Raw genomic sequence first — 13672 nt, 5'->3', positions numbered from 1 at the left:
GCCGAAGCGCGCTCCAGCAGCAGTAGAAGCAGTAGCAGCTTGACTCTCCCCCTCCCGCAGGCGAAGATTGCCGGTGTGAGCACAAACTAGACCAGAAATGCCTCCCTACTTACCTCTCTCTGCAGCAGCAGCAGAGGTCCCAGTACACACACAAATATTTGAAGGTTCTCCAAAGTTAATGGGCATTGCCCAGTGCGGAATTTAGGTATAAGCTAAACAAGCTATAGCCTAGGGCCCCACTTTGTTGGGGGCCCCCCAAAAAATTAAGGGGGAAAATGGGTGTACATTTCCAAGTGTTTTGTGTTGTGTAGGCTCCTATGATGTATGTAATGGGCCCCGCCTGCTAGCCTGCTCCCTAAAATATCCCTGGTTTGCTCATTTCTATATATAGGGTGCCTACATTCTGCACGGGCAAATGGCTTTAGATACCTATTAGGTCCATAAATGAGCATATAGCACACTGTATATTCAACACACAAAAAACAGCGACAATTTGTTGTTGACAAAGGACAGCTGGACATATAAAGGGCCCCATTACCTTCGGTAGAGTAAGGCCTCATCAAAACTAAATCTGGCCCTGGTTGGCACACACACACACACACACATTAAAATATTTGAAGGGCCTGGGTCCCCCAAAGTTAATGGGCATTGCCATTCAGATGATGTGTGTGTGTGCCACATCTTGTGATCGATAATGTGAAGTGGGGTTTACCTGGGCCCCACAATATATTATTCAAGTTGGCACTCCTGGCTTGAGCTGCTAGTACAATTTAATTTTTTATTCAAGTTGGCACCCCTGGCTTGAGCTGCTAGTACAGCTGGATTGCTGCCTGCAGCGGACCTGACTCTTACCTTGTGGGGTGATGGACAAAGGCAGTGTGAGATTATTATTATTTTTCTCCCACCCAGAGGGTAGCCCTCTTGGTACAGACCAGGGCGGTCCAACTTTTCATACCAAGGGTACTTTGGCACAGAATCTGCGGACCGCACAGCGAATTACATTTCCACGTTGTAAATTCAAGTGCTTGCAATATATTTAATATTATTTAATATGCACACAATCAATATATTGAACTTATATAATTAAATGCACCATTAATATCTTTAATAGAGGTAGCTATTAAATAAATTTGATACACAAACAGATGGATGAGTTTCATTAGCAAAGCCTGACTCAAAAGAAAAAGATCAATTTTAAGGCTTAAATATGGTTTTTTCTTGAATGTTGCCACCATTCCAACAGAACGTAGCAAAACAGGTAATATAGACTGGAGATGTGCTGTAGTTCTGTTCACATGCTTTTCTCCATGGGGTGCACAGGTGGGTGGGAGGGAGGGAATTTATAGCATCCTAGGAATACGCCCATCCTTGCAGAATGTGAGCTGCATTTACTATAGACAAATTAAAAGGCGCTTCCAGCAAGTACTGTATTGAGTCAATACTTTAATAATAGACCTCTGGGAGAAGGGAGTGCCACAATGGTTGTACAGTTAAAAATAACTTTCTAAATCCCTTTTGTTGTTTGAACTTGTTGTACTGATGTCATAAGAACACTCTTGTGATGGAATAAATGAGAGAAGGCAGTATTTGTGGTACACATAGTGCCTAATAGACCAGGATCTGCACCTTCTTGAACTGTGCACAGGGGGTAATAGGTAGTCAGATGCTGGAACAAAGGTGTAGTGTCCCCTATTACCTGTCTGTGTGATGTGGCAGGCCATTACCCTTCCTGGATTGGCTCAGTTGGTTAGAGAGTGGTGCTAATAATGCCAATGTTGCAGGTTCAATCCCCTTATGGGACAGCTGCTTATTCCTGTCATTGCAGGGGATTGGCCTAGACGATCTTCAGGGTCCCTTCCAACTCTGTGAATGAAACATACTATAGCTACAGTACGGAACTTCCTGAAGTTATCAAGAGCATCCCCTCATGTTCTGCATTAAAGCAGCCAAGCCTCAAGTTTATGGTCACATAAACCCTTGGTTTTAGATTATGACTAAATAGTATTACACTTGCACTTTTCCCGTAAAATACGGGCTTCTTCAAGGCACACTTGCAGACCCAGCACTCCAAAGTAGCAAACTTGGGAGCATCCAAATCGTGTCTCCTCATCTACACAATGATTCTTATGACCTCTATTCAGCTTTAGTTATCTCACCTACAGCTGGTGTTCCACTGTGGCCAGATTTATTGTTGAGCTCATAATGTGCAGTATATTTCCACCTCATATTTATTATAATCCCAGTGGAATTCAAGGGATTGGGACAAGAATTCCACAGGGCAGAAAGGTGTGACTTCAAGAGGGCTGAAACCTCCACACTTTGTAGTTTAGAAATTAAGCACAAGATGGATAAGTACACAAAACTCCCTGTAGTTCTTGCTCTCCACCCAGGAAATTTGGATATGGTTAGAGTTATTGAATAGCGAAGGAAAGGCTCTCTACACAGTCTGTATTGGCATCACCATTACTTTGTAATTAATGTTTCAATGCAGTGTAGCATTAGGGAACCTTTTAATGACTGTAAATCATTTTTTTAGCTGTAGGTTATCGCATTACCCATTAAAATCAATTTAGAAATTCAAGATCAGTCTCACTGGTACCAAGATGTCGAGATTTATTCATTTTATTCGTCATAGCCACCGTTTTAAAAGATGGTGACCAAATGATAAGATTAGAAATATAACCCAAAATAAGTGTCAACCTGGGCACCTCGGGAATTGTTTTCTGTCATTAAAAAGTCTCTGGAAATACATTGGTGTTATAAAGATGTCTGGATATAGTGGAGATACGTGGTGTGTTTTTTGTTTTGTTTTTTAAAGATGTACAGTCTTTGTGAAAGCATTTTATGTAACAGCAATTGTGTCAGTTGTTTCTCGTTCTCTCTCCCTCCCAAATTCAGTAAAGAAAACTGCGTGCAAGTTTAGTTCCTGAATATCTTTAATGAAATCTCCTTTTCGGTCACAAAGTAACAATTATAGGGAGCAATCTCTTGCTAGGGGAGAGCTCCTCTGAATAGCTCCCTTTGACTGCATCTCCGCAGATGTAATCCAAATAACGCTCAAGTATATAATTAAGCTCTTGAAAGTTATTAGATGAGCAAGTCAGCGACAGACGCGAAGGCATATTTTGCTGCAGTGATCCAGCTGTCTTCTCTTGCTTTCCCAATGGCTCAGGAGGACGTTTTATCTTTCGAAAGAAAATTGGAAATAAAATACAAACGCTTCAAGGAAAGAAGAAGAAAAAGAACTGCTAGCTGAAAAGTGGACGTTTGGTATTTCAAAGGAACCGCCAATAATGGGCTCCAACGAATCGCACCCCAAAGCCTGCGCAAAAAGAAAACTACAATTCTCCCTCCTCTTTCCACCGACGGCTGCGAGGCCAAATCAAGTGCATGCTGGGAGTTGTAGTCCTCTCGATGTTTCCCAGCGTCGTTTGTAGAAGCGTCCAATGGCTCTTTCCTCCAGGAGGGGCGGGTTATGCCTATCGAATGCTTATTGGCTATTGCAACTGCCAGTCTTTAATAGCAACTGTTGATCATAGCAACTGAACGACGCCTGCGGTAGGGAGGCGGCATTCAGATTGGGAAGCGGACGGAGGGTGGGGGACGCTGCAAAGCAGGTAAGGAGCGGAAAGGGACCGGGACCGGGACCGTGCAACTCCGGGCGGGGGGGGGGGCAGCTGCGCTGGGGCATCCCAAGTTGCCCGTGGAGCCAGCTAGGTCGCTGACCGGGAGCTTGCAGATTGCAGCCAGAGTTTGCAAGCATGCCTGGCTTAATTCTTTATCCGTGGTATTCCTTCAGAATCTTTCATTGCCGTCTCATCTAATCCCTTAGAAATGCACCTTCAGCAGTGCTGTGCATGCCTGGTCACCAATCTGAATATACTATTGTACCCAGTGCTATTTTCTCTAGGGAAAAGAGGTGCTGCAACTCCTCATGAACGCCTCCCTTGTTTTCTTATAATGGCAATGGCGCCCCCCGGTGAGTTCCAGCTGGGAGGGACGACCCTGATTGCACCCACTGCATAGATGGGGAACTGATGGCATGTTCTCATCCTGCCCAGATCTAAACACTCAACTAGCCCATAATTATACTTCAAGTTTAGCTTGGCATCTGTTTATGTAAACTCAGGGCTGACCTACTTCCCTCTGACTTAAGGAGGAGGAAGACACAGAATTGCTTGATTCAGGGTTTCCCAAACTTGGGTCTCCAGCTGCTGTTGGGCTACAATTCCCATCATTCCTAGCTAGCAGGAACCATGGTCAGGGATGATGGGAACTGTAGTCCAAAAACAGCTGGAAACCCAAGTTTTGGGGTTTGGGAAACTCTGCAGAGGCCACATCCACACCGGTTAAAGCACATTACTTCCCCCAGGGAATCCTGGGAAGTGCAATTTACCACACTCACAGAGCTACAGCTCCCAGAAACCTTTGGGTGGGGGCATGTTTTTTAAATGTATGGTGTAGATGTGACAAGAGCCAGAGACTCTTCATTCATCTGGCAAAGTCTTTTCCAGAGCTACCGACTGGGAGAGGCTACTGTGGAGGCTTATTGACAACAATGGCAGCACATTCACACAGGGAGCTTACTGATTAGTTTAAGACTAATCAGCTCAGCATATCTGCACCTGCAAGTGAAGTGATCATTTTCAACACATGTGTCAGGGTAGGGGAATTACAGAGTCAAGAAAAGTGGTAATCTGCATAGGGCTAGTTTGGGGAACCAGTCCTCTCTAGATGTTGCTGAACTACAACTTCAATTATCCCTGGCCATTAGCCATGCTGACTGGGACTGATGGGAGTTGGTATCCAATGATATCTGGAAGGTCACACAAGCTCCCTGTCCCTGGCACACAGGGATATTACACAAAAACAGGGCTTTTCCAGCCAGAACTTGCCGGAACTCAGTTCCAGCACCTCTCAGGTGGGGACAATTGGCATTATAAGAGAACAAATGGAGGCATTCATGGTGAGTTTTGGTACACCTCTTTTTCGATATATATATATAAAAAATAGCACTGCACAAAACTGATCCTAAAGAATGGAGGTAGCAGAAAATAAATAAACAAAACACACATTATGGTTGCTGGATCAGTAATAGGTCAGGAGATATAGCTTAATAATGGCCCAGAAAAACTGGTTGATGTTTTCTCAGTCATAGTGACGGGTTGGGAGCGATATGAAGATTTCTCAAGCATTAATTATGCATGTCGTATGGAGCAAAGATGTTTCAGAGAGACAGAAGACAAAAGTTTTTTTAAAAAAGAGAACTAAAGAATGTTTAAAGAAATAGAATTGTTTTGATCCGAACCTTTCCTATTCTGTACCTCATATGGCATCTGTATGAAAACATATCTGTAGTGAAAGTTGCTTAAATTTGTTTCTGTGTAAATCTGAAAAAAATGTACAAGCAGGTTACTTCCAGAGGGTTAGTGATATTTCCCTGCAGAAAAAAACAACCAAAGAAAACTTGTGGCACTTTAAAGATTAACAAAAGTATGGTGACACAAACTTCTGTAGACTGCAGTTCATTTTGTCACATGCTGCTTCTGGTCCGGTGGTGATATTCTGAGCATATTTCCTGTTGCAAAGGCACAAAGTAATACAGCGATCCAATGCACAATGCAAATCCATTCAGTAACAAACATGTAAATCCTCACCCGCAGGATTACTGTGTGCAGTTGTGTAGAGAATTACAGCCTAAAATGATACAACCATGGTCGGCAGCCTCTGATATTTAGTACTAAACCCTCTCTTTCATACAGACCATGGTGAAGAATCCCCACTTTCGTTTCCAAATGATACAGGAGTCCATTCCACATGATGCAAAATATTGAAAAGATTAACCTGACAGGAGTACTGTTATCACCTTAAGTATATAAGCACCAAGGCCTTTCTAAAGCAAGTACACAGGAGTTGTCTTCACAGGAAGCTTATTGGAAGAGCTGGCTGGCTAGTTAAAGGACAACCTGTCTTATTTTGTAGTTTTCTGCTTCTGTAGCGATTATCCCCATAGCAGCCTTGTGAGGTAGGCCAGGCTGAGAGACTGTGGCTGCCCCAAAGTCACCCTAGTTGAAACCTGGTCTCTCCAGTTCTGGCCCAACACACTAATCTCTACATCACACCGACTCTCTTTACACCAATTTTTGACAGCGCTCTCTCTTTCTCTCCTCTTCCATTCATGATGCGCTCACTGAAATTGTTGAGTTTCTCCCCATTCATACCTGTGGAACTCTGTTAAAGTTTCCCATTACCTGGATTCACAAACTGGGTTTTAACAAATTATGGGCTTTCAGTAAAAAAAATACCAGAGGAGTCATAGAAATATATTGTGTGGCTGCTGTACAAATTTCAAGGTTAAAATTAAAACACTCGGATATTAGATCACTTCAGTAGTCAGATATTATATCATTTCAGACTTTAGCTGTAAAAATATGAGACAGTTTGTTTTCTGACAGAAGCATGGATCTTCAAGGACTGAGATGTCAAGTACATTTGTAAAAAAGAACTTCATGTTTTATACCTGCGTATTCTGATGATTCAGTTCTTTTGTAATGAAATAAATTACAGTCTTTAATGGGTACTGCACATAAACGTGATGTTTAAATAGTTCGATCCGGTCACCGATTAATCGTTCTTCCTTCTTGGTACAGACATCATCCATGTCTTTGCTGATAACTAATTAACTTTCCTCCCCTTGAGCACCTAGCAACATGGTAGCTTAGTTTCATAATGCTAACTCTTTCAGCCCATTAGATAATTAGAAGAACACACTTCTCTGTTTTTGTTACTTTTAAGTTAATACAAAATACTTAGATACAAAGTTAAAAGCCGCCTGTAGTTCTGCTAATGCACTGTCAGTTCTAAACATTATTTCATGACTCAAGATTTAGGTTGGCTAAATGCACAACTACAAACACCCAGGCTAAAACACTTAACAGTTACCTTTTGCTCAGATGACAGTTTCATGGGAAAGTGTTTTTAATTAGCCCAAACGGGGGGGGGAGGGGGTTGAGCAAAATATAATTATATATTTGAGCTGCTATTTTTGAGCTGCTTGCTATTTTGTCTACCTAAATAAAGGTTGTAGGGAAACAGTAGAGGCCCTTAGGAGCCTTGGTCACAATCTACTGGGAAAATTTTCCACTTTGACTGAACTTCATTAATTTTAAATGTTATGTTCCACAACACTCACGTCAAAGAGTGCAGGAGGAGTTCAAAGAGATGTTCCCTGCTTTTGACTCAGAGTAAAAAGATTGTGGCAGGACCTTTTCATATACTGTACTACACCCTCAGATCTAGATGTCCTTCTGTAATCTTGGTTGTGTCATGTCTGGCTGTGGTTACTGAGCTAGGGGAGTTAGTTAACATGCACAAAGCTATTGCGATTATTTCACAAATTACAGGGCTGAAGTTCTAGCACTTAAAATAGGTCCTGATGGCTGAGGGTTCACATATAGCCCTGAAGAGATGCTTCTTTGTGCCTTCTACCATGGACCAAAATCATCACACTTCTAGAAGGCTATATCTGTATTTGAGCTTTTGATGTGTGGTTCGTACGATCATGCAGTTTGTTCAGATCACATGTAAAAAAAAACATGGACTGATTTGTTCTCCGCTACCATGTTTATCGTCTCAAAATGTAGCATCTCAAAGAATATGCACCAAATTTGCCCATTACACTTATTGGCTGGAGATTCAGGACCGAAAAAATGAAGGCATTTTAAAAATAATGTGCATAATTCATTTAAGGCACGGTTGAAGAGCTTACAGGCTTTTTGGTATGGTCCTTGGCACCCTCCGCAGGCTACATTCCCTTTTCCCCAGTGCCACAAATTTCACTGGTGCTGCTTCATGCCGTGAGTGCTGGGATCATAGACTCATAGAATTGTGGAGTTGGAAGGGACCACCAAGGGCCATCTAGTCCACCCCCTACGATGCAGGAATCTTTTGCCCAGCGTAAGATTAAGAACGTCCTGCTCTACCAACTGAGCTATCGCAGAGTTGCCAAAGCTACCCCATTAGTGGCCAGTCACTAAAGGCTCATCCATATTTTTGCTTGAGCCATATTTTGATTGTATCCCCCTGGCCTGAGAGCTTTTCTCATTGTTCTGCTGCTGTGCCTTGCGAAAATCTGATCTTACCTGCTGCATCTGATTTTATCGGATAATCCAAGAGAGATTTTGCTTAGCCAAGCTTCAATTCAGCAGCCTCTTCTCTCATAGCCAGAATTTCTCCCCTAATTTTATTAATCTCCTGTCTAAAAAGTTGCATGTATTTTTTAAAATGTATTTATTGATAGAACTCAATTGAGCTAATAAAAATAAAATGGATGAATGAGCAAATGTTGGCATTTTTGCTTTGCAAAGAGGAAATGATGGACGAGCTGGAAGGAACAGGAAATGAAGGCCCAAGGTCCATTTCAACTAGATACTTTTGCTGTTGAGAATTAGACAAGACTTAGTTCTGCGTAAACATACTTAGACTCTTGCCAGTGGAAGTTGGCCACTGAATATTGGGACCACCATTTTAATTCTACTTCCATCAAGTTGTAAAACAGCAACACTTTAGCAGCTCAAAAAGGTCTCAGGGTAGAAAGATTATTGTTTTGGTTTCATATTTTGCCCTACTTTACCTAGCTCTGGCTATTTCTTAACAGTGTCATGTCCAGCCTCCAACATTGATTGTAGCCATTAGCTACTGATACTGTATTAATGAGCTCCTCTCACTCATTCTTGATATCTGGTATTCTCTTTCCACTTTCCAAAGTTTCAGCACTCAAAAAGAAGGATCAGAGTTACATGCATTTTTTTAAAAAAAGGCAACAAAAACAATACACCATAGGTTTAGAGCAATCAGTTTGATAAGTAGCTGTTTTTAAGAACTTTCTGCCTTGCTTTGTAAACCGCTTTTCTAAAATTAGCTCTGTGATTAATCTCAGAAACACCAGTGTTGCCTTTGTTCATGTGACTAGACTGTTTGGATGACTTGAGAGGGAAGCAAATCACATGTTCCAATCTGCAGTTATTTCAGTTCCCTGTAAAGTGGCGACTGACAGAGCTTCCATAGCCACCAACTGGATGCTTGGTCCATCCTTTGTGATTTTTCCAGACCCTGAAAGTATGGTTGCCATATTTCAAAAAGTGAAAATCTGGACACAAAAGTTGTTGAGCTTTCTTTGGCAAAGTTCGTCCGAGTTTTCCTGGGCGTTTCAGCAATTTCCACTCTTTCCGGGGCTGAGTACCACCTATGTCCGGGAAATTCTGGACATATGGCAAACCTACCTGAAAGTCACACAGGGAAAGAAGCGAGCATTTGCTCAAATCTCTCCCTGTGACATCAGGTTTAGCACTTAACTTAGGTTGGATTACATTCTATATCTCCCATCTCTTTTGTTATCTGCTTTGTTAGAATTTGGTTTCTGGTATAGCGTTGGGTTAAACACAGTGACACCTTGGGGGGGGGAAATAAAAACAGTCACTCAAATTATGAAGCCACTATTTTGTTTTCTGTTATGCACATCATTTCCACATGATGGTGCTGGAGTTATTCCGCCCCCCATTACTTTTTAAAAACCTTCCTCCATTCATCTTTTCTGTATTAGCGATTCATTAATGCTTCGTTCTTAAGAACAGAACCGGCTCCTTTACCAGAGCTAGGATTTCTATTCAACCAGCTTGACCACTTTAGCAGCCCCTTGCCAAGACCCCTGTCTTATCATCGTAGAATCACTGAGTTGTAAAGGACTGTGCAGTCAGTCATTCAGTCCAACTCGGCTTCACATTTAGGTGTGTGATAGTCTCGGGAGTGCCAATGAAACAGCATGTAACCTAATATATTTGCCCTAAGCAACCTTCCAACCTTTTAATGTATTTTAAATTTTTGTTGGAAGCCATCCCGAGTGGCTGGGGTACAAATAAATTATTGTTGTTATTATTATTATTATTATTATTATTATTATTATTATTATTATTATTATTGCAAGGTTACAGAGGGACACTCAAATAGTGTTCAACCCAAGCAGCATCCTCTGTATTTTTTATTATTTTTTATTTATTTATTATTATTATTATTATTATTATTATTATTATTATTATTATGCAACCCCTTGTAAGCCAAGGAAATAAGTAACTAATAACGCCTTTAGAAGACATCCGAAGGCAGCCCTGTATAGCGAAGGGTTTTGTTTTGTTATGTTTTTATATATGTTGGAAGTCACCCCAACCCAGGCCTCTGATGGGCAGGGTATAAATAATAAAACTTGTTGTTGTTGTTATGGAATAGGACATCCCTGTTTTCATCAGAGAAATATCGGAGGCTGTGTTACAGTTGTACCCCACCTTTCCTCCAAAACTAGCTTACAGTGGCAAATCTGAAAAGCAGTTTTGATACAGATTCAGACTCGGAAAAATCAGAGGGAGGCAGGAAGGCTTGTTGGAAGCGGAAGGCATTCAGTAGGTGGCAAAAGAAAACAAAGATGGTGCCTTTCAGAGAAGGGGGAGGGATTCCACAGCACTAATGGCCCAATGACTTGTGCAGAGCCGACCTGCTGCTGCAGGAAGCCCTAGCCTGTTGAGCACAGTGATCAGCTGGATATATAAAGAGTGAGGCTATCTTTCAGTTATTCTTGTCCCAAGCTGTATAGGCTTTGTTCACCAAAGCAGTATCTTCAGGGTAACCTGGCAGCTAATTGCCAACCAGTGCAGGTCTTTCGACAGTGGGGTGACATGTTGGCAGTGTGAGTAGTCAAACCCCAGTGAGTAGTCAAACCACTGCATTTTGCATCAGCTGAAGCTTCCGGACCAACCTCAAGGGCAGCCCCACAAAGAGTGCATTGCAGTAAAACCAGTCTGGAGGGGACCAGCACATGGATGACAGTGGTGGGGTAAAATGCACTCTTAGTCAGGGAGGTCACCTGGGCCCCTAGCAACAGAGGTGGAGCCAGGGAAACCCCCCCCCAGACTATGAACTTTCATTTTCAGGGGGAGTAGGACTCCATCAAAAGCAGGGAATGCATACTCGGAAATCAGTTTACTGGCCGTCATCCAGCCTTAATTGAGTCCAGGCTCCTTTGCAAGGAATTTTGGGGTGAAGGTTCATGGATTTTACTGCTTGGGGTAGCAAAATTACTTGGGCTAAACTGAAGCAAACATCATTCTGCCTCAATAGCACATAAGGCAGCCATTTGCCAACCTGATTCCCTTCAGCTGTTTTGGACTACAACTCCCATCAGTCTCGGCCTGCACTGTCACACAACGATGTGGCTCTAACTATCATGTTATGAATGAGTTTTTAAGCCACCCCCCCTGAATTCCGCCTCATTATCCACATGTCACCTATTTTCTAGGCAGAAATCTTTCAAAATGGCTGAAAGTGCAGAAACTCCCGAACCGCGTTCTGCTCCTGGTTCAGCGAAGAAACCTAAAGCTAAAGGATCGCCGAAACCTAAAAAGTCGCCCAAAGGATCGCCGAAAGGCTCACCCAAAAGGAAGCAAAAAAGTGCTGGTAAGTATAATACCGCAGAACTGTGGAACTAAAGAAAGTAATTTGTCAGGAATTTGGATGCCAGGCAATAATACGTGTGATAGTATGCCCAACAACATTTCTCTGTGATGTTTTCTTTTTTTTTTTTTTTGAACATACTTTTTATTAATTTTACAAAATACAAAAAAGCAAAAAAAAAGGTACATACTTAAACCCCTTTTCCACCTCCTTCCTACCCACCCACATGGGTCCTCCCCTGCCACAGAAGTATCCCATGTATGTGAACAGTCAGAGATGGTCCATTTTATGCTTGGGTTTCTGTCCTCCCCCCCCTCCCCTGACCCCAAAGCCCCCCCCTGCCACCAGGGAGCTCCAGCAAACCAGGGCAGTACGCAGGAGGACATCCATCCAACCATCTATTGTCATACCAAAAAAAAAAAAAAAAGAGAAAAATAGAAATAGAAAAAAGGGGGAAAAAAAAGAAAGAGCGAAAAAAGAAAAAAGAAAAAACAATACAAAACAAAAAAATTTTCTTGCATTCATAGTTGTAAAACCATATTTTGTGGGCTTCCCCTCCCCCCCCCTTCCCCGGTTTTCATCCCTTTTTTATCATCTGCAACAGTTTCTTACTTTATAAAAATACACCTTTGCATCTTATACAACTTATAAATCAATTGTTAACATTTTCATCTAATATTCAAATCACTGAGAAATCAAACTCCCATTTTCTCTTCCCGTGCCTAATTTTTTGTTTTTTCTCCCTCTATAAGCCTCCATATTTTCACATTTTCCAAAATCCATTCACTTTTAAAACTATAACTATTCTCAATTTAACCTTACATCCCCGATTGCCGGCTTCCCCCCCCAATCCAGCAAATTCCAAAATCAGCAGACCAGTTATAAACCTATTAATCCATCCTTAATCACAACATCACTTTCCCTTCACCCCACCCCCTGTTTACAGTCTTTTGTCATCCAGGCCACCATACAGGACCCCTGAATTTCTTCTCTTCTCTGCATATTTTTTCCTTCTTCCCTGTGGGCGTTCTGGAGTTCCAATGATACCAATCGTGCCCCCCTCAAAAGCAGGGCACTCCATCCAACTTTTTGTAGAGTAGAGTCATCATTTTTTTCGTGGTGTGCTTCATTTTGTGTTGAATCATCACAATCCTCATCTTCTTCTTTTCCTTCCCCATCATTGTCATTCTCACATTCATCTTTTTCAGTGTCCAAAGCTTCATCTCCTAAAAAATCATATTCCGCCATCACCTCCTGGAATTTTTCCTGTAACTCTTGCCGTCGTGTCTCCTCTTGACATAACTCTATTCTTGTTTCCCACATTAAGGTCAAAACAGACCGCTGGAACTCAGGGGAACACTTTTTTGTTGACATATTTCAGTCCTGCCAAGGTCAAAACTTGTCACGTGGGGTGGAATATGATCACAGTTTATTTTTCGACTCCATTTTAACAAGCTGGCTGCATTCTTCAAGTCTTATTAACAATAAAGTTCGAACTCACATTTCACAAACACTTAAGCCAAAAAAGAGATTCCACAAAGTCCAGAAATACAAAGTGAAGTAAAATTTGACTCATAAATCCTGACAACTCACTGGGTTGTCTGGGCTGCCGGCTCCCGAGTGGAAAGGTTTTTTTTCTTAGGCTGTACCTCTTATTGCAGAGCAGTCATAAACCGCAGTCTCTCTCCCCTTTTCACCCTGCATCAAAGGGGAGATTCTCTTTGATGCCTTTGAGGGATCCTTTGAATTGTAAATCTTCTGTTTATGGCCTCGGGTTTCTATTTACTGTCTCTTTTGTTGCCGTGGGGGGGGGGTGGCTTCCTCTTTTCTCCCCTCTCTCCCAGATCCAAATTGTTTTATAATAATCCAAATCATGAGGTTACTTACAGTCTTTTCCAATCATTTTATTTTCGGAAGAATCCAGCGCTCTCCGCCTTCGGCTTGAAGCTTCTCCCTGCTAGAATAACGTTGCCGCTCAAAATGGCCCCCGCGACTTCTACCCTCCTCGCTCCGGAGCTCTTATTAGAGCTAGCCGAAGAGTTGGGGAGTCCGGATTGGGTCTGTGCCGAGCAAATTGCCCTCGGGACGCCCTTCCCGAGGTTCTAAGGGGCGCAGCGTCGCTCTCGCTGCCCTCCCCACTCCTAGCAGAGACGGGCCGTCTCGGAGACGAGAC

General features: G+C 42.3%; 1 protein-coding gene across 2 annotated transcripts in view; it reads left to right on the top strand.

Moving 5' to 3' along the window:
* Positions 1–3535: 3535 nt before the first annotated feature.
* DNAI3 (dynein axonemal intermediate chain 3) overlaps positions 3536–13672 on the top strand; it is a 38000-nt gene continuing 27863 nt past the window's right edge. For both annotated transcript variants that reach the window (XR_015950985.1, XM_035121728.3), the window contains exons 1-2: positions 3536–3617; positions 11345–11502. Coding sequence is in view for 1 of the 2 variants with exons in the window: in XM_035121728.3 (XP_034977619.1) it covers positions 11361–11502 (142 nt within the window). In the remaining variant the exon portion in view is untranslated. The remainder of the gene's footprint in view (positions 3618–11344; positions 11503–13672) is intronic.

This window comes from Zootoca vivipara, chromosome 7, assembly GCF_965207765.1.
Source record: "Zootoca vivipara chromosome 7, rZooViv2.hap1.1, whole genome shotgun sequence".
NCBI classification, from domain to species: domain Eukaryota; kingdom Metazoa; phylum Chordata; class Lepidosauria; order Squamata; family Lacertidae; genus Zootoca; species Zootoca vivipara.
Note: the sequence above shows the minus strand (reverse complement) of the source record. Positions and strands in the feature narration are given on the sequence as shown.